Below are 26476 nucleotides of genomic sequence, written 5' to 3'. Positions count from 1 at the left end.
TACAAAGTTAAATACTAAAAAGCCTCTTCCCCTTTCCTCCTCTCCACTCATGCCTAACACGTGTTTATGGCAGTGGAAATTATGCACGTGGAGGAAGAGAAGAATAAATAACCCAACAAGTCATCCGAGGACATCTGTATGCACTAGCACACTGCTCACCCACTCAGCAGCCTCATTACGACACCCAGCCTGCCCCCTGAGCTTACCTGATCCTGCCCTTCCCAGCCAGAGATTCCCTCCTTTCTCTCCCACCTATTGTTTATTCCAGGGGGTAATTTCAGTTAAATCCTTACAGTGGTGGCATAACTACAGCAGTAATTCACTGCAGGATGAAGTGTCGTGTGTGTAACTGTTTGCCTCAAGTAGTTAAAGCCTGTCAGGTCTCATCTATTGGAAATCAATCTCATCTTCATGCTATCAACTGCTGCCACAACGCTGGCACGGCAAAGGTCATTTGGGCACATCCCGATACATGACATTTTCTAGTGTTATAATCCTGTACAAATCAATGGGATTTTCCTTTGAAAGAAATAAAGATATTCAAAAAAGCAATGTAAAAAGCCTTAAAGCAATAATGCTAACAGATTAAAACTTAATTAAGCCTTTTTTATTAGTACCAGTAACAGTATACACGTTATGCTATGCTCCCATGGGAGCACTGCAAGCAAGATCCCATTGCACTGAGTGATACACGAGCACGGAGCAGAGGTCAACCACTGAACTTACTTGACTGTAAAAGGCAAGACAGCGGATTGACAGACCCCTTGCCTACCGCAAGCACTGCAGCACTGCACAACGATTTCAGATCAGGCTAAACACTCATCTAGCCCATGCCCTAACAGTGAGTAGTAGTGGGTGTTTTAGGAAAAGAACATATAAAACAAATCAAGCAAGTGGGGGGAATGAATACAGATGCACATCCCCTCCAGCCATCAGTATGTAGGTGTTCTCTCAATATTTACCTAACAGCAGGCTTCCTCAGCTCTACTGAATATAAACAGGGGCTAAACCAAGATGAACCAAGGTGTTTATTTTCCAAGATGGAAAACACGTATGATATGACAAAAAAAAACCCTTACAAAGGCTTGGTATCTTTTAACCAGGAGTTTTATCGCCATAATCCCATGGATGGTCAAAACCACAGGAAGCCTTGCTAATTAAAACATTATAAACACAACACAGCATTGAAGAGGCTGACAGCCTGACTCTGAAATGGGAAAAGTATTTAAAGGCTATGACCCAATGCGGTATTTCCATTATTGACTGTTCTGCTTCCCTAATACTAGTGCCGCAGAGTGAAAACCTTGCCTTTCCTAATTACTGCAAAGTTTTTTCTTCAGTTTCCCTCAAAAGTCCCTTGGATGCATGAACTGGCCAGCTGGAAAACAGCCACACCCGCAGAGATCGTGTTAGCCACACGGGGCTTCTCTCCCGCTTCACGTCCACCAAAGTTTCTGTCCTGCTGCTGCTTTCGCCAGTTTCTGGATGAAACCAGATTAGTTCAAATCCCAGGAGAGGCTCATTGCAAAGCAAACATGTGGCACATCAAACACAGGCTAGTACTTATGTTTGATCCAGCTGTCATTTTCCCCTCTGAAACTGGAAAAAGTTTTGTTCAAAGACCAGAGAAAGAGCCAGCTAGTGCTGGCAGCACTAGGTTGCCTTCTAGGACTGCATAGAAAATCCATGTTAATGGGCAGTTCATCTTTTAAGATGCCAATGTCAATATCGTTTAAAAGAATAAGAAGGAACAATGACGCTCTGAATCCAAAAAAATAAGAGGTTTTTCCACTCATGAGTATGAAACAGCATTATCAGCAGTCTTGGAAATGCAGACACGTAATCATCCTTGCATCGAATCACACAGAACTTCGCACTCCAGGCAAGGTCTCTGTTTCTCGTCTAAGTGCTGAAGTAGGGCAGATCCATCTTCCTTGTTTTCCTGCCAGGTCTAGGACATAAATTAATCTCAGCTCTCACCCTCAGCTCTCAGCAGCATTTGAATACTGAGGCTGAACAATGATGTTTCAGTGCAGCGGCAGTAAGAACAGGATCAATGAAGTTCACACAACAGTATCAGCGAGCTGAGAGTGCTCAGCTATTGCTACAAAAGCCCATCAGAGGCTTATTTCTAGAATTGCACAATGATGCCAGAGCTCTGGTGGCAGCAGCAGGTGAGACAGCAAAGCTGAGAGGACACATATCCACGTTTCCCAGGCTTATCAGCTATAGCTCTGCTCCATCCATCACTGCTAACCTCACCATTCACCTCACTGGTGTGGAGCTCTTGGTGGGTTCAGTTTTCTTCATTCACAGTCTCTTGCAGTTGGATGTAGCAGTGCCAGGACAGCTCTGCAGAGCTGGAGTGACCAGTATGTGGCTGCTGGGAGCCATCCACGTGTGCAGGAGGAGAGAAGGCTGCAAAGAAGAGGGTACAGCCTAGTGCTGGGGCTGAAGGAGGAAGAGCTGCTTTTTTATCTGTTTGCATAAGGTCTGTGAGAACACAAGAGAGGAGGAAGAAGGTGGCTTGAGAAACTCTTAAAACAAGTATTCTGCTGCCACTTTGAGTCTACCGAGCAGTTACGAATACCACACAGGTTATTTTGCATAGAGTTTTAATCATGATTGCCACACAGGTTTTCAGACATACACAGGGCAGCTCAAAAATATTATTCTCCACATCTGCTGCTACAAGTTTTTTCTGAGAAAATTTTTTTCAGACATCTGCTTGTGGATGTTGACAGCTATGAAGCAAGGCACTGCAGCATGTTGCGCAAGGCTGAAAAATATGAATGGAAAAGCCTTTCCATTCATTTCTGTAGTGAGTAACAGTGAACTGAGAAAATGGGATACTGAGGATAACGAAAGATTTCAGCGAACATGAACAACTCCATGCCATAAGAGACCAGGTTCTCAAACAGAGATCGGGGCATGCCAGCCCATTTGTGCTTTCCAGGCCACAGGCTGTAGAAATGCTGCTGGCTGCCAAGGAGGATATGTTGGAAGGCAACAGCCACTTCCCTCTCCCTTCTCCTTACAACCACACCACTGCGAGAGAAGGAAGGGGACAGCCCCATTTTTCACCCTGTGTTTGTTTCTCTGCCAAGAGCAAGAAAGGTTTTACCTGCACTCCATTTTATCATTCCATCTCTGCAAGGTTTTGCATTCATTTGGAGATGGTAACCTCACGATACTTATGTTTGCAACAGAGACCAGGCTGGGGTGATAATGGCAGAGAACTGTCTCAGCTTGCACAAAGAGATGCCAGAAAAGAAAGCTTTATTTAAAATTAGAGGAGGGACTTGAGGGAGACAGCAGAAACCTGAGCACTGAACTGAGCCCTTCAGATCCCCAGACTGGCACTGTACCTGGAAGGCTACCTCATATCTGTCCCAGACCCAACAGGAGACACACGATATCCACGCAGTTTGGGAAAGCAAGATAAATCAGCCAGGTCGAATCCAGAGAGATAACTCTGTCTGTAGTTGAACATCGTCTCCCAGCAGCAGTAGAGGTCCAAAAAGACACCTTAGCCCCACTGTTCCCTCCTCACGACTGAGTCCCCTCCCCAACCGTCTCAGACCTGCCAGCATGACCACACCTACAACTGCTCCATAACCCACTCCTGCCACATTGATCTGGGTAAGAACAGGCAACAAGAATAACAACAAACTAACCCAGAAAACCCCTATCATTAAAAATTTAAGTTGACCCACACAAACAGTGAGAAACAGGCAGTAATAACTGCCTCCTCTCCTCAGCTGCAGGCAGAATGGCACATCTGCTTGAAGTCTCAATTTTATCATAAGATGGGGACAATCCTCCTCCTTACTTTAAGATGTGCAAATAATGCTAGTACCTCGTACTTCTTACTGCATTGCTCATTAAAGCCTTAACGAACTGATTCCTCTCCCTCCTCCCCTCGCCAATTATAATCATTATTATTTCCTTGTGCTTAGGCAAGTGAATTTCCATTGTAAAACCTCCTGTTAGTCCTTCCCACCTATTAAATTCAAGAGAAAAATGTTGAGATGTGATTTATTAGGGAAGGAAACCATTTAAATACATTATTCATTAAAAACAGGAAAATAAAACTAACAAAGCAACTTTGATCTTTCCCATCATTAATTCATGTGCCAGAAGCCCTCTGCACCGTAAGTTTTAGAAGATTTCAAACTACGGTGGCTACAGAGCAGGAGTAGCACTAACAGAGTGACAGGATTTGTAGGTCAAAGCACCCAGCACTTGTGCAAAATCCTTGAGAAAAGCAGAACTGGAGGCTGTGCCAACAGCAGGGAGACCCTGAACCCTCCCCGGCTCCCGCCTTGGGGCTTGTGCGTGTTGTAACCATCAGCGACTCACATGCTTGTAGGTGGCTCCCTGGTAGCTATCACAACATGCTATTAGGAGGCCCTACCCACACAGGGAAGCACGAGCTCCAAGTTAAACCTATTTTTAACCAGGTGCCGTTTAAAGCTATTTTTAAGTAGATGCTCTGGGGATATCCTTCTTTTGGGCTATGTGGCCAGCTTCAGAATTAAAATTGGCCAGTTTGCTATTAAAACAAGAGTATTCACACAAGGTTTTACACTTAACTGATCTGCTTAAAATTCACACCTTTACATTTAGGCAGTGCAATTTTCCAAAGACACGGGCTTAACATCTGTCTCAAAGAAGGAGGACCAGGAAAATACTCTTTACGTAACATGAAACGAGACACACAAAAAACCCAGGACCAATAGAAAGCCACTTGAAATGGGAGTATCAAGCAGCTGGTGTCCAGAGGGACCCAAAGTTTTGCAACAATTCCACAAATGGCAACCACATTCCTCAACACGGCAGCCATCCCTAGGACAAAACCTCAAGCCTTCCTCAGCAGGGGCACTGCACCTTTCAGTGGGAATGCAAACTGTAATCCAAAGTACAACTGGAATCTAGTCAGGAACAAATTAATTGGGAGAGTTAATTAAGCAGGACAAGTTAAACACTCCCCTTTTTCTGCTGTCAGAGCCTCCGCCTGCTGTCATGTGATGCCTTCATCTTTCCCCAGTCCCTGGAGGTGCACTGGCCTTGTGCTCACCTGACCAACACCTGAATCACCACTCTGCAACACCTGGACTCTCCTGGTCGACTGGTCACCCAACAGTTGCACAGACCCAGCCCAAGTGGTCTGGCTGCATACTCAGCTCTGATTACACAGCCGATCCCTGGTACTCTTGAGATTTCCATGTGGCAGCTTGCTAATAAGTTCTCTAATTGCAACAGCCTTAAAAAGCAGGTTGTTTACCATGTCGCTCTCCCACGCAGATTCCCACACACCATGGGCTGAGCAAGACACTGCCGTAGCAAAGCATCTGTCAAAAAAAATAAATTCAGCCTCTTGTATTCCAAGCTTATTGCTACCCTGAAAATACCTGCCAAAAAGCAGCACCTCTTCTCATCAAGACAGCTCCCATCTTGCTAATGCAGCAAAGAAATATTCAGTGCTCAAGCGCTCAGGCTAGCAATTGCACTTGGCTTCAATGCACAGCCTGTCCTAAAACATTTCCGCAGATGGCACGGACCATTACTGCTCTGCCATGCACCACACCCCTCCTAGTGCTGTCAGATTATTATTATTTCCCAGAGTGATTTCCCAAGGGCTGCAGGCCAGGAGGAGTGGTGTGTTCAGAAAAGACAGCTGTCCCCGGCAGCTTCCCAAGCAGCCAACACAGCTAGACCTGATCTATCCATCTTCCCCATTTCCTCCGCAACAGGGTTTTCACCCTGCAATACATATTTCTCCATTTCTGAGACACATATCTGAGATTTCAGAAGCAGATGTCCCAAATCCACTCAAATACAGCTTTAAAAACACTGGGTGCCACATGGAGAGGGTGTTGCTTGCCTTGGCTCAGGATCTCTTTATACAAGTAGAGAGACGGAAGGACCCCACTGGTTTCACTAGCTCTGTAACGGCCACCAGCACCACCAAGTTTATTCTAACAAACGGGTGGCCCTTTCCACCAGCTGTAAGAGCAGCTTTAATAAGTATGTATTCTGCCTCCCCGCAGGCTCTCCCATCTCACTCCTCTCAATTAACGAACAAGCAGAGGTGGGTGAGCGGGAAGAAAGTGACTTTCTCCAACAGCTTGTGAGAGACACCTAAACCCCACACCTGTTTTCATCTTTTTTCCCAGTCCCTCAATGGGGAAGGAACACATGGGAAGGGAATTTGTTCAGGCTCAACGACAGGAGATGAAAGCCAGCCTGTGGTTTGATGCTCACAACAGCCCTTACACAGATCTAAGCACTTCTCCCCCCCATGCAGCGTGTTGCCTTCCTTCCACATAGTCGTTTTCCAGCCGGATCAGTTCCCAAATTTGGTTTGCCAGGCACCCCATGAACAGCTGTGTTGGCACGATGTGGGGCGTTAAAGCAATCTGGGGAGAAAATCAGCCAGACTTCACTGTCGCTTCCGCAGGGTCTGTGTCTCTAGCATCCAGGCTCTGCACTCCTCCTTACTGCACAGCCCAAAGCTGTGTGTCCTACTGGACTGAGCCCTGTGTGCCTTCTGCATGGGATACAGGCTGCCTCTACAGCTAAGGTGGGCAGAAGCCCTCATGGGCAAGTTATCGTCAGCCCTTTTGGATGCAACGTTGGAGACTTTCTCTGAAGGACTTGTTTTTCTCGCCTTACCTCACATTCACAAGTGAAATACAGGACCAGAGACAATGCAGGTAAAAACACATGTAGGACCAGAACGAGGCCCCAGATTCCTCACCCACCACTTAAGTACTCTGAGCTGCACAGGCTCAAGAAGCAGCAGATCAGCAAAAACAACGGCAGAAAGATGTGTGATCTGCAAGTCTGTATCGTGAATGGATAGGAAGGTCAAATTTTAGACACAAAATTCATCATTTCCTGACTTTTGGGAGTTTGATTTTCTAACATTAGTGATATCCTTCAAATGAAAAGGTTTCTGTTTTTAAGACGATTTCCTAAGTTTTCTAAACAAAGAAAACTATCATTGGAAATAAGTTCATCTGGAACTGGAGCAGCCTTCCCCCTCCATGTTCCTGATTCACCAGCACAGCTGTGGTCTCAGACACACAGGTCCAGGGAGAGAGGGTAGCACTAACAGGGGAATACTTCACAGAAAAGGACTATGCTCTGTTGTATAGATCCAGTACTAGCGACAGACAGACACACTTGCTCAACAAGTTTGACAGCTAGACGGCAGAAAAGAGCTGAGATACTGGGATTAAATCTTGGTTCCCGATTACAGCAAGAAATGGGCTTTGCAGGTCACAACTCTTCTGCTTCAGACTTTCCTCATCCTCTGAAGCTCCTCTACTATCCCTCTGTCTATATTCTTCCCTTCCTACCTTCTTTAACCCTTTGAGCTTCTTTAAGCTGCTTCTTCCTTATAGCTCCTGCACACACGACCCATCACCACTCCCCAGCCCAGTCTCCTGCTTCCTTCTCTCTCTCCTCATATTTCTTCCCTGCCCTTCTTCCAGACTCTTATGGCTCTGTTCCTTCTTTGAGTGACTTTTCCCAGTGTTTCCACCATTCAATGTCCTTGCCTTGTGTCCCAGCAGATGGGGCATGGAGAGCAGGACACCTGCTCAGCCAGATCTCCTGCCTTCCTCCCTCCTGCCCTGCCGCAGCACCCCAGGCCAGCGCCAAGCTAAACTGGAGGACATATCTGGCCCAAAACCAACCTACACCCCTGCTCCAGATTTGCTCAGCTTCCCAGTCCAGCCAGCTGGTACAGAACTGGCCTGGCTCAACGCCAGCCCAAGGGAAACCCAAGAGCATCCTTTTCAGACAGAGAGATTTGACCTCAATTATGAAACAGCCTCATTCCAGTTTCTGCAGCAGCCAGCAGTGTCAGCTGAGGTGGGAACCTGCTCAGTGCAGGTGGTGCCCACACCCCTCAAAGCCACACTGATCTCATGCAGTTTCTCCCAGAAGATCACAAACGGGTAGATTTTCCCAAAGACAGCAGAATGCAGATGGAGTTGGCAGATGCTCTCACCCCTCCTGCCCTCTCTTCTGCCAAGCTTGAGGTTGCCCTGGCAAAACAACATCAGGATCTCTTTGCTCAAAACTGTATTTTGATTCAGCATCTCATTCTGGAAAACAATTAAATCATTTCAGCTGAACTACTCCAGAAAATAAAATTTTAAAAACCCACCGAAACTGTTTCAGCAGCACTGAAGAGTGAGAAGCTTACTATTTTATGCTGGGCACACTCAGGAACAACCCAAAACAAGGGTGTATAAATTGCGAGCGTGAGGATTTGCCTCTGAAAGCACCACTAGAAGACAAGATCTGCTTCTTACAGCGCTGTGCCAGCTCGCCTAAGGCTGAAGACCCCATTCTGCTTGGCTACCAACGAGATCTTGCCCCGCTCCAGTGAGGTGTGGGAATCGACTGCCACAATATCCACAACACGCAGCAGACCGATGCTGCTGGTCCTCCCTGTGTGGGAACTTTGCCCCTCGCAAGCACTAACCATGCATGAATACCTTCCAGGTAAACTGAGGTAATTAAGCACTGTAGCACCACAGCATCTTGTTACCTCGCGCATCCTCGCATGCCGACAGGCCCAGCAGATCTGCTCACGCACCAAGTCCAGCAACGCCCCATACAGCAGCCAGGTGACAGGGACTTCTGGACGCCTGACAGACTGGGCTGCCAGACACACAGACACAAGGAAAACCCTTGCCTGTGGGGGCATCACCTACATGAGGAGCTTCCTCCAGCAGCCAGCGTGACGGACCTGGATATTAAATGGGACACAGTCTCATTTGGTAGTCAGTGGAGGTGAGGTTAAAAAAAAACCCAAACCAACAACGGCGTAGTTTTGTTGATAAAACTACTGGGGCATTTGGGCAGCCATTCACTTATTTCATCAGTCAGGTATCTCACAAATTGTGGTCTAGTGAAATTCAGGCACAGCCATGAGGTGAGCTTGGGCATGGCCCCCTCCCTCCCACTTTATCCCAGTCCAGGGCATCTTCCAGGTGCCCTTGACCACAACAGGTGCAGAGGGAGATGGCCGTGAAACAGCCAGTGCAGGGCACAGCAGCCGGGGACAGGGCTGCTGTCATCATCCCCACCACAGGATCACAGTCCCCACCTCCAATGGCTTCGTGCTCTGCTCCTTCCAGGCCACATTTGCCATCCTGCTTCGCTGCAGCACAAACACCCGCTCCAGCCCAGCTCTGTCCTCCGAGGCCAAGCAGATAGATTGAAGCTCCTCTAGGAATCACCATCACTTCTTCCAGGAATCACATTAAAATAAAGCAAAAATCTCTGTTCCTCATTAAGCCAGGAACACTGAAAATCCAGAGCAGATTGCAAGCTTGCATATTTATATCTAGGTTTCAGAGCCCAGACAAAACACAGCCCACTGAGGAAGTAAAGTTAACCCTGATATTGCTGTTTGTTGCATTTTTACAGCTTCTGGATATCTAAGCAGTTGGCAGATATTGGCAAATCATGAATTACTGCAGAAAACCTCTCAGCATTAGACATACTGCAATAGCTGTGGAGTTCAAATGGATCATTTTCGAAGAAATAAAACTGGTCTTGTCGATATGCAACAGGCTGGGGTGCTCTTCACCTCCTGGCTCTGCATTAGAGTCCCTCCATAATACCAAGCAAACCACTTCATTTCCCAAGGCCTAGATCTTCCAGCAATCACGAATAAACAGGTTGGTTGGTTTGTTTTACCCTTATTGGAATCCTTTTTTCCTGTGAAAATTCAGAATTTACCAAACTTGGCTTTTCTGTTTTTTTTTAAAGGAGGAGAGGCATATGTGAGATATAAAAGTGCCTGGGTGCAAAAACACTTGGTTCTCTCTGCAATATGTAAATATGAAATGTAATATGCAAATTTTGAAGGCTTCACTTTAAAAAAAGTTGCTTACACTATCCTCCCAGCATAAACAGTGATAATTATTCATTTTCCTTAAGTTCACCCACTTGGTCTATCTTGCAAGGCCAGGCTGTCTCTCATTACAGTGACCCCTTCTCATGCCACTGTCAGCTTGAATGGGACAAGTGAAAGGCACTGCTCAAGAAGATGCAGTACAGCCCCTTCTCCTAACAGCAACTCATAGCCCAAAGCACATCTCTCGGAACGCCCCAAGGCTCCTCCCTGTGAAAAGGATCTCCAAGAGGTTCATCATGGTCTCTCTGACTTTGAAATTCTCTCCTGAGATCTTCAGTGCCGCTGAGAAGCTTTAACATCCTTCTGCTTAACTCACAGAGGCTTCTTAACAAGGACAGAGCTGCTCTTGTTCCTGCTGGCTTGGCTGACGCATCTCCGTTGGACTGCAGGGTTGCAGACTCTGACATCCAGGAGAGCAACACCTGCTCAGGACTTTAAGTTCAGCCTCTGGAATTGCCTTTTTAACCTGACTGACATCTTCCAGCAAGGCTGGGGATGCAGCAAAGTTCACCTGCCTCCCACACAGAGAAGCACAGCATCTGTGGATGACATTCCTGATCTCTGCAAGGACTCAGTCTCCTCCAGGGTGGATTTAGGGTATATTTGCTCCCTCATGGGACTCTACATTGTTCTGACCTATTTCCATCTGGAAATGCGAATTTGAATCAACATGGAGTGCATGTGGAAATCCCTGACTGCAGCATGCACGTATGTGACAAGTGTAAAGCACTGGGAAAAGAGTAGCCATTGGAAAAAAATACAGAGGTATAGAAAAATAGGTCTCCTGCTGCTCTCTGCCACACAAGACTTTGGGCTAGACATTAAAGACTTCCATGTCCTCAGACTGCGAACGAAAGACAGCAAAACTTTCTTTATCCTATTCTGCACTGATATTGCCTATTCAGATCAGGAGGCTTTTTGGACGGTGTCTACTACACGCCTTAAAATTCTCCTGCTTTGGCTAGTAACCCGAAACAGAAGAGTGGCCCAACTAGCCAGGGGATGAGAACAGGGCATTTTTCATTCCTGGTTCCTAGTTTCCAATAATTATTCCCTTAACTATAAAAAACAGGCTGAAAACAGTCATTATTGCAGTGATGAGCAATAAACATCTTTTTTCTCCCTCTTGTGCAAGAGACTAATAATGTATCTGCAAATAGTAGTTTTGTGGGGCTGAGGAGGTACATTACAGTACAGAAAAAGGATCTTCTGAGCACAAAGCCTATATATCATTTAAGACTTTAAGGCTGCAGATTTTACTGGTGCCTGTCTGAGGAAATGCTATTTCTTAAGACAAAAAACACTTCACATCAGAAAAATACATATTCTAAGAAAAACAACAGCAAAAGACTAAGAGTCTTCGCCTTCATGCTTGAGAACAAACCATCCCAAACACATGATGTGACAGTTGCAAAATAAAGAAGCATTTCCTGATCTAGAGGCAGGTTCAGGCTTCCTTGCTGTTGCAAAGCCTACTGACATTAAATATTTAGGAATGGGTGCTATATCTGCTCTATCAAGTCACTTGGCTTTTCACTATTATCGTTGTTCTATTTCTTGCCCAGAACTCAAATTTGTCTTTGTCTTTTCTGACACTGAAAGAAAAGAAACAACCATTACTTACCTCACAATGATGAAATTAAAATTGAACTTCAAGTCAGAATTATCACTTTGAGTGACAATGTAAAAAAAATTTAAAAATAAAAAAGGCAAATTGCAGGAGTTCGAAGCACTAAAATAGAAGCACTTTATTTTCTACAGTGCTTACTTCATTCATTAATTCAGTCAATTAATTTGTATTAATTTCATTAGCTTTGCTCAAAATTAAAGAGAGCAAATAGCAAGAGAGTTGGCAAACCGAGGGCACAGCAACGCACCTTGCAGGCAAAGCTCGTCCTGCTCTGGGGCTCCAGTATTGCAAGGGAGGGAGGTTAATGCCATCCTTCAGGCACATCCCTGGGCCCTCTCAGTCATCAGTCTGACCTCACTGCAGTGAAACACCCTGACCCATGCACAATCACCTGCTCTTGAATATCTCTACTGACTTCTCACAGGTGCCCAGGAGCACCAAAGGGAGTAGTTCACCCACACGCATTGCAAGGCTTTTTATTTCAAAGCAATCACCCGCTGCCAAAGAAGAAAGTAATTCATGGCTTGCCCTTTCACAGCTGAAACCAGTATCCAGTAGCAAAGAGAGACAAGCAGTGGAGCGCAGGTCTGCATTCGTACCAACTGTGCAACACCCGATGGAGCACCCCAATAGCATCAGAGTCACTTGCTATGAACAATACAAGCCCCAAAGACAGAGGCACCTCGGAGGCACCAGGTCACCTTCAACCAGAGCCAGGGGGACCTAGATGAAGCCCTGGGAGAGCACAGGGAAGCAGTACTTGGGCATACTGCACTGCAGAACCGCAACGGCCCCCAGTCAACAGTGCTCCCAGATGTTTTCCAGGAGTGATGAGGAAGAAGACCCTACTTGGAAGCTGTCTACCTGGAAATTGTTACGGCCAAGGCTAGGAGAAGAGGAACAACATTCGAGAACTTTATACCCTACGTAGCACTACCTGTTTTAGACAGTAATAAAGCAGGAATTTTCCTTTGAGGGAGGCTTAAAACAGAGTTGAGATCTTATGGGTTATCTCCGAGATCCTGGCACACACATGGGTCATCACAGGGAGGGAGGCAGGACACTAACACCTCAGCTAAACCACAGCTCCTGTGGTCCCCAGGACTGGGCAGAGCTGAACTCCCTCCTGACAACCACAGCTTTGCTTGGTCCCACACACAGCACGCTGCGCTCTGCTCCCATCCCCAGCTCCTCAGCTCACAACGCACCTCACACTCATGGATAAGGCACATCACAGAAAAGACAGCCCTCTCTGAGAAGCCACTTCCATTATTTTAAAGGGAGAAAGGGGCAAGGAGGCACAAAGAGAAAGAGAGACGTAAGAAATGCTAAAGACATCATTGACAAAAACCCCCTATATTAATATCCAAAGTGAAAAGAATAAAGAAATTTAAAAAGAAATTGTTGTGAAAAAAAAAAATCCCATTATCAGGGAGGTTAAATAAAGAAACTGCAGGAAAGATTAAATAAAATTCTTCAAGGGAGGGAAGCAGTAAGGGGAAAAAAAAAATCAATTCCTAAGCAAGTTTGGCTGTCTGAAGTCAGTCTTCACCTTCTCTATAAAACAGCCCAGGGTGAAACAGCTCCCGAGTCAGTGAGGCAGATGGCTGGAGGAGAGGGTGCCTCCCTCCATCCCAGCTGGGTGCTGGTGCCACTGTGACCCAGCACTGCCAGCAGAGACAGAGTCACGCTTGGAGAGGTAATCTCCTCCCAAGGTAAGGAGATTTCAATTTTAATTTTGCAGTGGTCGCTTTACACAGGAAATATCAGCTGAATGAGGGGAGTTAATATAATCAGATATAGCTTAGCACAGCAACAAATAAATCCAGCAGAGAAAATAAAGATAGGCAGGGATAATTTCATTAGACCTCCCTCGCTTCCTATTGCTCCATTCCTTTCTTCTCCTGAAAAACTACATGGATTTTTAACACGTGAAACAGGCCTACTTCCCTGCCTCAAAACAGCAGGTTAACACTGATGGACAGAAAAGCTATATTGGAACCTACAAAGAAATAACCTTTTCCCTGTACGTTTTCTATACTGTCCTCATCCTGATGGTACACAAATGCTTCTGTCGGACACACTGCGCCCCTCGCAGGAGTGCCACTCTTCTCCCCCCACCCCCACTGTAGGTAAGCAGAACCAAATTAAACTTCTGGCCAAAACAACTTTTAATCAAACAAAAAAGGCAACCACTCCCAAAGCTAAAGAAAGCACAAGCTGCCAGCACCACCAGGACTGTCTATTTTGCATAAGCTTTCAGGATAACACCATAATAGCCTCGGGTGGACCTAACATCCCAGCCTTTTTTGGCTGGGTTTTTTTTTGCCTTTTTTTTTTTTTTATCCCCCCCTTTCTCCTACCTCTCTTCAGCCACTTTCTGGACTTTTACTTTACTGGAGTTAGACGACGCTGATCGAGACACTGCGAATTTGGCCATTTCCATAAAACAAAACAACTAGCTTGGCATAAAACCTCTCTGAGATGAATGACGTGCTGGCAGTGTGAGGACCAGCAGTAGGCACTGCCCTTCCACCTTTACTCAGTGGAGCTCTCAGAAGCTTTTCAAAGGAAGATGCTCCCCACGGTTCAGACTGATTCAATTATGTTATCCTTCTGTCCCCATGATCTACTGAAAGCAGCAAGGCAAGAGCTGCTAAAAAACGCACGTGGGTGGCTTGAACAGTCGGTCTACAGACACTGCCATGTTGCTCTTTTTACCTGCTGGAGTCTGGCTTTTTTTTTGCAGCACCACATCACCATTGCTTGATACTTTACAGAGCAGGAGATGCACCAGTGTTACACACTTAATCACTCAGGATTCACAAGAAAATTATCAGAAGTCCTAAATATCATATTGCTTGAAACCCCACGTGGGTCTACGTGCTACCCTGATAGGGTCTAATGTGAACTAATCGGTGGGTTCTCTGTGTACCCACAGACACATACAGCCTTCAAGTGGTCTCTGCCATGTTAGCCATAACTAGCACGGAGGATGTGGTAGCAGCTGCCCTCCAGATTAGGGCAAACAAGTAGGGAGCCACTTTTTTTGCTTTCAAGTTGTTGAGTTATTCTCAGACTTCTTTCCAAAAAACCTTGAACTTCAAATACAATTCTGACCCTCCACATTTCCAGCAAAGACAAAAGTAGAATAAAACATGATGTTATGAAAGAGAATTCATCATTTTTCAGAAGAAATCACACCCTGATAGATGTCTCCACTATCCAACGACTGGGAGAAGTCAGTATCTGCCCTGCCCATCAAGCTTGACCTGGATTATGTCTATTCTTGGAAACTCTAAATGTGACCCCATATGGGACTAACCAGTCAAGAAAAACCCCAAGAGTTGTTTTTGGATCTTCCTGTTCTGTAAGTCCACACATCCTCAACAATGATAGAGAAAAGAGAAGTAAATATTTCCAACATTTCCCATTTTCCTCAAAAAGCAGTAGCAGTACAAACATTTGAGTTCTCCATCTCTCATCTTTAAGACCTTGTTAGCAACATGCCTTAACAGCTTAGCCACAAGCACAAGTTTCAAGGACACGCTGGATTTATGAACAAGCCCACCATCCCTGCTCAACCTTCCTTTAAATGGCCAAGCATGACCATGGTCAGTAAAAGCCCTCTAGTTTCTTCCCTCTTTCCATCATTGGCTCTGTCATAGGCAATTAAAGTCAATTTCTAATGTCCTTTCCACCCCTAAGAGCCACGGCCTCTGGACCTGCAAAAAAGTCCTCCAGGCCTCCCTAGCACGCCTTTGCACTCCCCCCGTTCTCTGGTTACAAGTAAAGTTTTTCCCAAATTTGCCTTAAAAAGTATTCTTCATGTCTCCCTGTCAAAGCATAGTTGTAGGAAGTATCTCCCTAGAGGAGAAAGGGTAAATGATCTGTTAACATTTTACGCATGGATAAATGCAAGAGCAGTTCCCAGACCCCAAAGTTGACACTTGAGCAGAGAATAACATGCATTCCTACTTGACAGATAAAGAAATGAAAGTTGTAGTGATGCTATGTGGCCTGCCCAGCTTTACATGCTAAGTCAACTTCACTAGAAAAGGGAATTCTGGTCCTCTCTGCCCTGCTGCAGTGCCAGAGTGTGATACTCCTCATCTCCATCACTCCAAGACTGCACATTTCCTTAGGAGCCAAAGTCAGGCTTTCTGTCACATCTCCCTCCTAACATCCCTTCTGCAAGTGGGATTACGCCCTGCTCGCAGTCCCTAGGAGTAAGAGCAGCCCCAGCTGCACTCAGGGAAGGATGTCTGCAAACCCTGCCACTGCTTCCAGGCCACGGGGCTCAGGGTGCAGAGGAGGAGGAGGACACAGTCTCGCTGCAAATCCTTGCTGGGCCCTCAAGGTATGGCTCAGCTGATCACTTCTGCAGTCAGCCCAAAGGCTTTGAAAGTCCACAGGCTTCCTGCCAGGAGCAGAGCACTCCTTGGGGTGTAAACCACCCAAAGAAAATGAAAAGGTTCACCAGTTCCTCTGATGCAGCAGCTCAGGTCCCAGCACACATCAGGCTGCTGGCTCAGCAAGGGTGAGACAGCTCCCCAAAAGCGTCCAAGTAAAGCACAAGCTTGTATTCAAACCTGAATTTGAAAAACAAAGGCAGGGGCATTGAGAAGGCCTGGGCACCTAGCACAAGGCGGGACCTAGGGGAACCACTAGGCAGGAGAGCAGAGCTCCTCCGCAACCCTCGAAGCAAGCACCCCTCCAGCTTGCACCCTCCTCGTGTCCAAGATGGAGCATAGCAGGGTGAGCTGCCCGTGCTGCAGCCCTCAGCACAGCCTTTGTGCCAAGCAATCAGTTTCTAGGGCAGAACAAGAGAAAGCATTAAAAATCCAGTCCCCACAGGCTGCAGTTAACAGATAGCAGAGCAGATCCTGCCTCAACGCTTGGCTTCTGTACAGAAAACACCCTCCAACAAATGCAGTTTGAGGCCACAGCTAAAACAAATAAGAATCATGGTGTAGGCCTGAAGAAAATAACCTTTTTCTGTGCCCCATCCCAGATTTCTTGGGTTCCTCCAGCTCAGCTCACATCTATTCTCATAGCTGGCAACACAATAAACAACAGGGAAATTAAAAACATCACACTATAAAAGATAGCTACAGAAAAAAAAAAAATCTGCCTGGATACTTTTTCAGGGCAGTTGTCACACTAAAAACTTCTAAGTTTCCTGTGCAAAGTAAAATTGGGCAACAGAAATGAACGTGAAGTAGATGGGAATCATTATGGAATAAAAATCATCCAGATGTTTTAAACATGTTCAATTTTAAATACGCTGTACATGTTCCGTAGCTTGCCGTTCGAGAGGCACCCACGTGAAAAGTACGGGTGATAAAAACAATCCTTTTGAAGGACCACTTCAGGTAAATAAACCAGATCAAGCATGAACTGGCTGCCTGGGTCCGAGATCAGAGCAACAGCAGAGCAGAGGGCACACACAGCGCGAGCTGTTACGAACAGCCCCTTCCAGATTTCCCCTATCACTTAAGAAATCTCCAGTGCACAACAGCACGTGGCCCGTGGGAAGAATGGCATTCGCTTATACACTGCTTGGTAACCGATGGCAAGAATATACACCAGAGTACAGCTCTTAATGGAAACAAGCCAAAATAATTCCCTTACCTTCTGTGAAGCTGCCCGTAAGAGTTATGACAACAAACACTTTGCCTTCTGGCTCCAAATCCACCTGAAAAAGTAAAGGAAATGTTAGAAGATTGTTTTTCAAGGCAGGATTTTGCATGGCAAATCCTGCTGACATTTGATAATATTTGAAGATCTGTATCTATTCTCATGCACACCCTTAATTTTACAAAAAAAAAAAAAAATCAAGCAATCATGGCTCAAATTGTTCAGCACTTCTAGGAAAAAGAAGGAATCAGGTTCCTTATTTTTTACAGGGCCCTGAATGTTGAACAATCTCAACCTTGCTAGAGGAAATAAAGACTCAAGGGGGGGTGGGGGGGGGGGATAAAGAGGAGTAACATTAAAACACACACAACTCTGAAAAGATCCATGTGCATCTGTTTGGTGAATTATATGTGTATTTTCTCCCTATTATTTCTTATCCCATTGCAATTGTGCCAGTCTCTCAAAATACCATCAGTGCTGGGATAAACTCAAATTTCTTACATAAATCACTTTTTGGCCTTAAACCATAGAAAATAGGAAGCTGTTAGTGCTGTTACCTAAGGACTTGTTGTCGTGTAATGTAAATTAGAGATATAGAACATAATTTTAGGGATCAGAAATTCAATCCCAGTGTCGGTCAACCTGTCCTTGAAAGAAGATATTTATTTTTTGGTAAGTAGATTTTTCATCTTTAGGTGCACTTTTAGTTAAGGTCTTGCTTTTGTTTTTTTTTGTTCACTAGCTATTTTTTAGCAAAAATCATAGCTAAGCATCCCTGAAGTTTGAGTCAAGCTGTCATACAGAAATCTCACTTAAAAAAAAAACAAAACCAACACAAACAAGGCACCCCCCCCACCCCCCCCCATACACCCCCAAATTGCAAGGTTGAAATTAGCAAAGAGGAGCTTCACACCTCGTGGGTATCTATAATCTGTGCAGAAGACAAATTCTGAAAATAGAGCTCTCTGGAAGAATGATTAAATATGATTGTTCAAACCCTCTGTGCTCTTGTACAGCCACCTTTCCTTGCTCTGGCAGAAATAGAAGCAAGTCTTCTACGTCAGCAGCACCGAGTTTCATCACAGAGGTGCCCAGAATTTGATACAACCTGGTGTGCACACAGCGGAGCAGAAAAAGATTTCCCAGTCCTGCAAGAAAGGATGATGAGCCCAGGCTCCCTCTCTTTTCTTGGGTAACACACCATGTATCCTGCCAACACTGATTCCTCTCCAGTGTTAACACATGATTCAAATAAACCTCTAAACATAAGCCTAAGCTCCCAGAGCAACGCTGTATGGACCACCACCAATACAGACAACAGTTGCCCATGGTTTGGAAAACCCTGCCATGCACCAACCAGTCCTCTTAAGGGAATAACATTAAGACACAGGTAAAAGAGAAAGCTGAACTCCACGTTACCCAAGGGAGGAGCCAAACAGCCATGCTACAAATGGACAGAAAGTATCTGCACAGCAGTAAGCGGGGGAAGAAGGTGTCCAAGCTGACTCTGCACTGCTAAGTGTCACCTCCACTCCTAGGGATGACAACTGCAGCTTCACTAACACGAGCCGAGAGAAAACAATCTTCTGGGCTAAGGGAGCGGGAAGCAGGGACAGCACACCCCATCACTGCACGTTTCCCTAGCTTACAATTTGTTACAGAAGTAGAGAAATGGGTTTTGAAACTGTTAGGAATTTGTTACCATGAGCAGAGCAAATATTTTCAGAGAAAGGATAAGAGAATATCCTATTCAGGACTCCAGCTACAGTCCAGAAGTGACACACCTCTATCAATGGGATACAAAATAGGGAAGCTAGAACTGCTTGGGAAAATCCTATCGAAACATTGATTTTACAGACACCGTATTTTCCAGTTAAAAATAAAATAAAATAATTTAAAAAATAAATAAAATAAAATAAAAGCCACCAAATTAATCTCACAAGGAAAATTTAAATTAAATATTTAGCTTTGACTTAATATTAATTTTCGTGTTTGCTTGGGCTGCTTACTACATTGGCTTTAGGAAGCTGTGTTTGAATAGCCCCCTGTCTCCATTAATATGGAAGACATTCCCCCAAATAAACTTCAACTCCAGCAACATGATGCATCATTTTTGCCCAAATTTCAGTTTACTGGAGAGATATTCAGCTTCGTAAAAAAATGGTTCTTTCAAAAATATATAATATCTGTAATATATATACAGATACAGTCACCCAAATTGATTTATGGCATACCAAGAATCCTTACTTACTTAGGTTTCCAAAATCATCCTTCAGTGCTTATCATTTTTCTGCCAGTCTCCATATACAGCGATACATTAAGATTCCTGCTTTCATATTCACAAAGAGGATTCTTCCTCTCTTCTCATACATGGTCTTCGGTGGGATACGGAGCAAATCCTGCACTCCTTGCTTATTCTTAAAAGCAAAGACTTGTAAAGACAGAAGCAGCTGGGCTGAGACCAACCAGGAGGTGCAACAAAAGTATCATCCACCTTCGACACAGGGCACAAAAGAAAATCGCTCCAAACTCTGTGACACACCTTGCTCTCCATCACTGCAAAGGGGATTCCTCTGCCCAGGGTAGCATAGTCCCACAAAACAGAAAAAAAAAATATTTCTGAAAGCAATACCAGGAGATTTATGAGAGTTAGAAAACAATCTCTCTCCCCTCCAGACTCCAAGATTAAAGACCAGTTAAATCCCCTACACCAACTAAGCAGCCATGCTCACATTATACCACAGTTCAAGGGCACTCAATAAAGAGGATCTATCTACACTCAAGATCATCTCACAGCACATGTAAGCAGGATCTAATGAAAAATTATGGCTGAAAAGCTCCAAAATGAGGACTGAAGCCCCAGCTTGCCAGGAGTTGCTGAAATGTTGGCACACCAGCACCGTGCTGGATGCAGGACCGATAGTGAAATCTTGTCCTATACAAGAGGTTAAACCAGACAGTCTTAATACTTTCTCTGGTCTTAAACTGATAGCAATAGCAAGATAAGATATAATTATATTAAATAATTAAAATTAATAGACCACTGGTAAAAGTCTGGCTTATGGACCTGCTGTGATCTCCTTTAAAGATGAAATTTGACCAGCGAAGTAGCAGCCAACATAATACCTGAGATCAACTCCCAGATATGTGGAACGTGCCTGAAACAGAAAATAATCTCTGACCTAGAAAACTGAAAGAAAAATGCCTGACTGCAGACCTGCCCTCCCATGAGCCTGCCTGAGGTCGAGCAGCTCCGGGACAGCAACACCCACCCCATGGGACATGCTTCCTCTCCCCATCGCACAAACCCCCGTCCCACAGCCCCACAAGGTGGAGGGGCCTTGTGCTTGCCGGACCACAACCCGCCATGCCCGTGCAGCCAGGCGGCTGCTCACATGCTGAGCCAGCAGGCGCAGCCAGCAGCTTGCTAAGCCCGAGCCCCGGGGCTAACCTCAGCTATCCTTGCAGCTCAGTTCCCTGTGCTCCTGCCCCTGCTTTACACCTTCATTACTGCCTTCACGCTTTGCCGCGCAGCTACAGAAACAGCACATGCTTCGGGACAGCTTTACCAACCCAGCAAGGAACTGCAGCCACATTTGGGCATGCAGAAATATGCCCGTAACCATCTGAAACCAGATGCCCACAAATGAGGAGTGTGGCACCCCACTTCTCCCTCAAAAGGCAGAAACTGCTAATATAAGCCCTCCTTCAATCCCTTCAGTCACTGAAGAACTCCCATCGCTAGCACCTACTTGCACAGACTGAGAAAGCTTCACAGACTGAGAAGGCTTCTTGCTAAGTTATTTAGGAAGATCTGAGCACTTCAAAAGGAAGCAGCTGCCAAAGGACTGGCCCTCCAGCCATGGAAGGGATAACCCTATCTAGTGACAGCTGGCTGGTGGCCCAGGCCCTGACAAGGTTCTGGCGATGTCGGTACCTCCCAGCATCAGCAAACACCCTTGGGATGCAGCCTCACAACAGCCGTGTGGGTGTAACACGTGCCACGCAGACAAGTCTCACTTTTCACTTCTTTTCTTTCTTTTCTTCCCAGAATTGACCTCAGCTGCTTAAAGGCAAAAAACTATGTTTCTACAGAGAAGCAGGGGCCGCAGTATCATTCTTGACAGAATTATTAACATCCAAAGCAGACCACGCAGTCAGTTTGGGTTAATAATGCAGCTGATGCTGACCTTCTTTCTGAAAGAAAGCAAGAGAGGCTTGAAGAAACTCAACAGCCTGAAGGCAGCACAGATGATGCCAAGGGGGAACTCCTGTATCATAATACAGGAGATAAGTGATACAGAATGTAACCATCTGTAAGTATTTGACAACAATATTCAAAGAGTAATAAGTACAGAGAAAAGTTTCCTAATGCCAAGATCTATTTGGCACAGGATAACTTCTTTTAGGGAATTGCAGACTTCTGCCTGGAAGGTTTAATATCAGAGCAGCAGACGCACCGCAGTGGGAAAAGTCTTGCTGTACTGGGAGAAGCAAAGGAGAAGTCTGAATTTTTATTCATACACCATATTGTGAACGCTATGAGGTACACTGAATAAATCAAACTAAACTGGGAGCATGCAGCATCGCACCATCGGCACGCATAGCTGTAAACAGCAATCACACTCTCCTCTCTCGGGCCCTTTCATCCTCAGCCTGGTCCCCCAGAGAACAACTGGGAGAAAAAACATCAACTTTCTGGCTGTTTTAGAGGTAACTTGGCAAAGTTTTAGCTAACTGGGAGAGGAAAGTGTGCTTATCAGCGTAGTGAAGCCTTTGATCGCCACTCTCTTCTAGTTGAAGGAAATGGAAGACAGCACGTGCCTCCATAGCACAAAGGGCGGATAAGATCAGCTGTTGGAGCTCAGGAACCCCCTTTGTACCTGTAAGAACAACACAGGATTTTGGCCCAGAGCTAAGCATACACTTTAACTTCTGTTGAACTTCACAGCCGTACCTAAGAGAAAACAAGCGCTGGAGGATTTTGGCAAGCAAGTTGGAAATGAGCGGGTAAGGACTGATGAGTTCAGTTGCGGTTTCATTACGGTTCCATTGTGAGACGCAACACTTTGGCAGCGAGGCTGAACACAGGACCGAGGAGGACTTCACTGCTAATTCAAAGCACTCACACGGTGCCCCATGCCTGAACTTGCTGAGATCGCGCAGCTCCACGTGACTTCAAAGGGAGCTGCAAGGGATCAGCTTCCCACAAGGAGGGGCCCCAGCCAACCATCTCACACACCTTCTCCAGAAAATGACTGGACTAACATCATTCCCGACAACTAGGCAGGTGTTATTTACTCCTTTTCTCTGTGTTACAAAAAAAGAAAAAAAAAAAAAAAAAAAAAAAAACAACAAAACCCAACCACCTAGTTCAGGAGCAAACGAGGGAACAGATGCAGGGAGACCAAAACAGGGCTTCTTAATCATATGCCTTCACACGTATAATAAAAACTGGTCACGCGTGATTCATCAATGGAAGAGGTTTGGAAAACAAATTCAGGAGGAGGGTAGTCTCTCAGGCAACATATCAACACCCAGCTGAAGCATTCACTGAACTCGAAGAGCAGGTAGAGTCAGTCGGCCTCTAAGAGAGCCTGGCATGCCTCTGTGAAAAACTCACCACGGATGAGAAGAGGCAGATCCAAAGAGCGACTGTCTGTCTGCGAGTTGCTCACTCTCCAAAACGGAGACGAGCTGGACCTCCAGGATGAAGAGACATCTTCAACTCTGCATCTGGCATGAGCATTAATTCTTGCAAACACAAGTTTAGAATATTTTTTCCACCCTTCCCCACAACAGATAATCCAGTCTGGGAAGCCTGAAGTACACTGAAATCAGTGGGAATCTTTTTATTGTCTTTGGATCAGACACAAAAGACGACTGCATTTACCCTGGAGCCCAGAACATCCTTTCTCCCATTGCTGCTCCATCCTTTCTTCCCCACAGGCACAATTAGTAAGCATCCTAGAAGTACAACCTTTTTCTAAGCCATGTCAATGCTGACGTGGCTTCAAAAACAGAACAAGCCAGACACTTGCAGTGAATAAAGCAAATATAAAAGCTACCTGGGGACTTAATTAGCTTAATTAAACAAGTAGCTATATCTTTCGACTTCCTACACAATTTTTAAATTTAATTAACAGAACTGCATATATAATCAGTCATTTGCAGAGGCAATTCCCAAGGCTCTGTTCAGTTGAAAGAGCTGAAAGTCTGGGTTAGGCTAAAGCTGGTTTTTCACATGCCTCTAGTTATTTCTTTCAATTTTTCTTGCTTAAGTTCCTAACAGATCATGCTTATGGAATGTCAGATCTTTCTGTGTTTTAATAAGGTAGCACCTCCACCTGAGCACGCCTTTGTTGGACAGGTCAAGTAGCAACTTTCTCAACCAAATACATGGTGTCTGGATTAATCAGTCCCCTTTGTACATTTCGAGGCTGACAGACACCTGTCTATCAAGTCAAGCACCTTTGAAAAATCCTTAGGGCTCTCTAGTACAAAGGGAATTTTGTATTTCCAGACCAACAGATATTTTTCCTACAAATGCACAGCATGCAATTTTTAGGATTCAAATCACTGTGCCTTAAAAAAAAATGGGGTGCCAAGTATCTTCTCATTCCTGCAAAGGCTGGCAAATGGTTAGGGCAGTAATTTCCACCGCAGGTGCCAAGGGCAGACGTGGACAGTTTCTCAACAACCCACGGCAAGCTCCGTGCAGGGGAGCCCCTAGGAGATGCCATTTGGTGAATGGCAGCGACCCCAGCTCTTGTTCCACCCAAGCTTTGAATCTGGCGCTGCCAAAACAGCAGTGTCTCCCTGCTCCCACCAAGACTTAATGTTGATGCCAGGTCTCAAAAGAAAGAGCGAGCACAGGGTGACACAGCGCTGTGGAAAGGCTGCCAATCCCACCTCTATCGGTAGGTCCATGCACCATGCTGAGCTCACGCAGCACTGAAGCCCTCACAGCTCACCAATTCCAGCTGCAGGAGGTGCATGATCAGACCTAGAGAGGACACCTGGTCCCTTGAGGGTCAGCCTGGCCATCCCCTGGTAGGGGACAAAGGCTCAAAACTTCCGCCTCCTGAAAGTGACAGCAACTGTCAAAGTTTCAGGGGGAAAAAGAAACCTTTCCAGCAACTATTAACGCCGTATGTTTAACACTCTGGAAGTAAACCCACAAACGGGTGGAAAGTTAGGCTCTCTCGTAACTCCTACAACCAGTTATTCCAGCTATTACTGTCATATTGTCATTCTAATTTTTTGTTCCAGGACAGCTGTGTAAAATATTACTTTTGTTTTCAGTCAAGCTGCATAATTGTAAGCTGCGTGCCAGCCATGAACAATCATGCATAACTAATGACTCAGCCAATCCTGGACTCTTTAATCAATTTCAGTCTGGTTTCATCCAAGAGATTACCCACCTCAACAAGAGATTTGCTCGGGTAGGAAGAGCAAGGGCTGCAACAAGATTTATCTATCCTGTGAAAATTCCTGCCAAGAAAACTTGCTTGAAGGGCACAAATAAAATATAGATTAAAAAAAGCAGGTTTCAAACCTTCAAAAAACAAAATTTTCAAGAACATGAGCCACAGCCTGCTGCCACTGGAGTTACACAAACTTATATTGCTTTTGAGAAATCCCACCACTAAAACAATGAATGATTTCTGAGTAACAGTTGAAGGTGGCTGCTCTTCAGTATACTTGAAAAAAATTGTAGGGTTATAAAGTTAAAAAGCAAGGCACACACATAATTGGTTCTATGGTATTTTTGTTCTTATATTTTTAAAGAAAAACAACAACTACTTTCTGGAGGGATTTCTGATCTCTTTCTTCCTGAGTTATGTGGCAGGAGGAGGGATTCCAATTGCCTGCTCATCAGTCCCACGGTACTGAAGTTTCTCGAAGACCAGGCATTGACCCCGATGGCACCACCGCTAGGCAAGAACCTGTTCCTTCAGAAATTTAAGTGAAACTCAGAATGAAGTGGGGGATAGGGGAGAGTCTAAGAGTCCCATCCATATACTGAAGTCTGTAGCAGAGGAGGGCTTTCATCCACAGCCACAAGAGAAGTGTTGGGCTAGAAATAATTAGGGTGGTAAACGGGCTGAGAAGAAAACAGGAAAGATGACCAGACCCTAGCAGCAAGGGTCCAATTTCTGAGGGCACAGAACATGCCAAGTGCGGGACAACTCTGCAAACCGCCCACAAACAGCAAAGCAGGCGCTGGAACTCCCACCTCAGAGCCTTCCCCTCTTGATTCAACAGGGCGGTTTGTTGCCAACCCTCCCCAGCGGGGCCCGCGGGTCAAGGGAGGAAGGTGGTCTCACACGCTGCTGCCAGCTCACTGTCAGCAGCTCTCGAAGCAGCGCAGGCGGCCTGAGCTCACCGCAGGCGGCTCTGCAACCGCCGGGGCACAGCCACGCTGCGGCGTGTGCCTTCCTGTCCCCCACGGCTCCGGCAGCGAGCCACGCTGCCCGAGAGCTCCTGTACAGCGAGATGGGGTAAGCTGGTGGGGCAGATACAGAGCCCTGGAAGGCCAAGGTCTCCCCTTTTGGGCGAAGCCTTGGGGAACGGATAGGAGCAAGGCAGCAAAAAACCTGCTCTGAAGCAACCTCACACCCAGGAGACATCAAGTGGCAGGTGACTCTGCTCTGCTTTCCCACCTGGCTGACAAACAGCATCTCCTTCGCTCTAGTGCCTGTGCATGGCGGCCAGGGGAGGTGTCAGGCAGAGAGCACAGGCTGCTCTGTGCCTCCCCGAACAGCCGCTGCAACCCAGCCGACTGCAGCGAGCAGGGGCAGGACGCCACTTCCCGGAGGGCCTCTCAACACCTTTGTGCCACCTCCCCCGGCTCCCTCCTGCAGCCTGTACGACCATAGCCCAGGCGAAACCAAAATCGCGTGGGCAGGACGCATTCTGCTTTCCCTACCACATGCACGTACAAGCAGGGCTTTAGCTCTGCTGTGCACAAATTATTAAACACGCAGCTTGCTCTGTAACACCATGCCAAATGCCACCATGTCCAGTCCACCTCTGGATTTTCCTCCCAACTCCTCTTGCCTTCCTCCTACAGACTTTTTTTTTTTTTTAAAAAGGGATGGGATGGGAGGAAATCACATTACTTTCATTTCCCAACAGGCAGATACTGACATCAACACAGGACCACTAAATTAAAGGATGGCAAACACAGGGCTTCATTTTCAGCTGTTTGAACACTTGATTATAGCAAATACGCCCATGCACACACATTCGGTAGC

At 45.8% G+C, this 26476-nt stretch overlaps 1 protein-coding gene across 1 annotated transcript in view; it reads right to left on the bottom strand.

Moving 5' to 3' along the window:
* Nucleotides 1-26476, bottom strand: part of PRKCH (protein kinase C eta) — a 117621-nt gene that overhangs the window by 72504 nt on the left and 18641 nt on the right. The window contains exon 2 of the mRNA XM_086463520.1: nt 17211-17274. Coding sequence (XP_086319646.1) covers nt 17211-17274 — 64 coding nt within the window. The remainder of the gene's footprint in view (nt 1-17210; nt 17275-26476) is intronic.

The sequence above is a fragment of the Leptosomus discolor genome, chromosome 3, assembly GCF_034619465.1.
Source record: "Leptosomus discolor isolate bLepDis1 chromosome 3, bLepDis1.hap2, whole genome shotgun sequence".
Lineage (NCBI taxonomy): Eukaryota > Metazoa > Chordata > Aves > Leptosomiformes > Leptosomidae > Leptosomus > Leptosomus discolor.
Note: the sequence above shows the minus strand (reverse complement) of the source record. Positions and strands in the feature narration are given on the sequence as shown.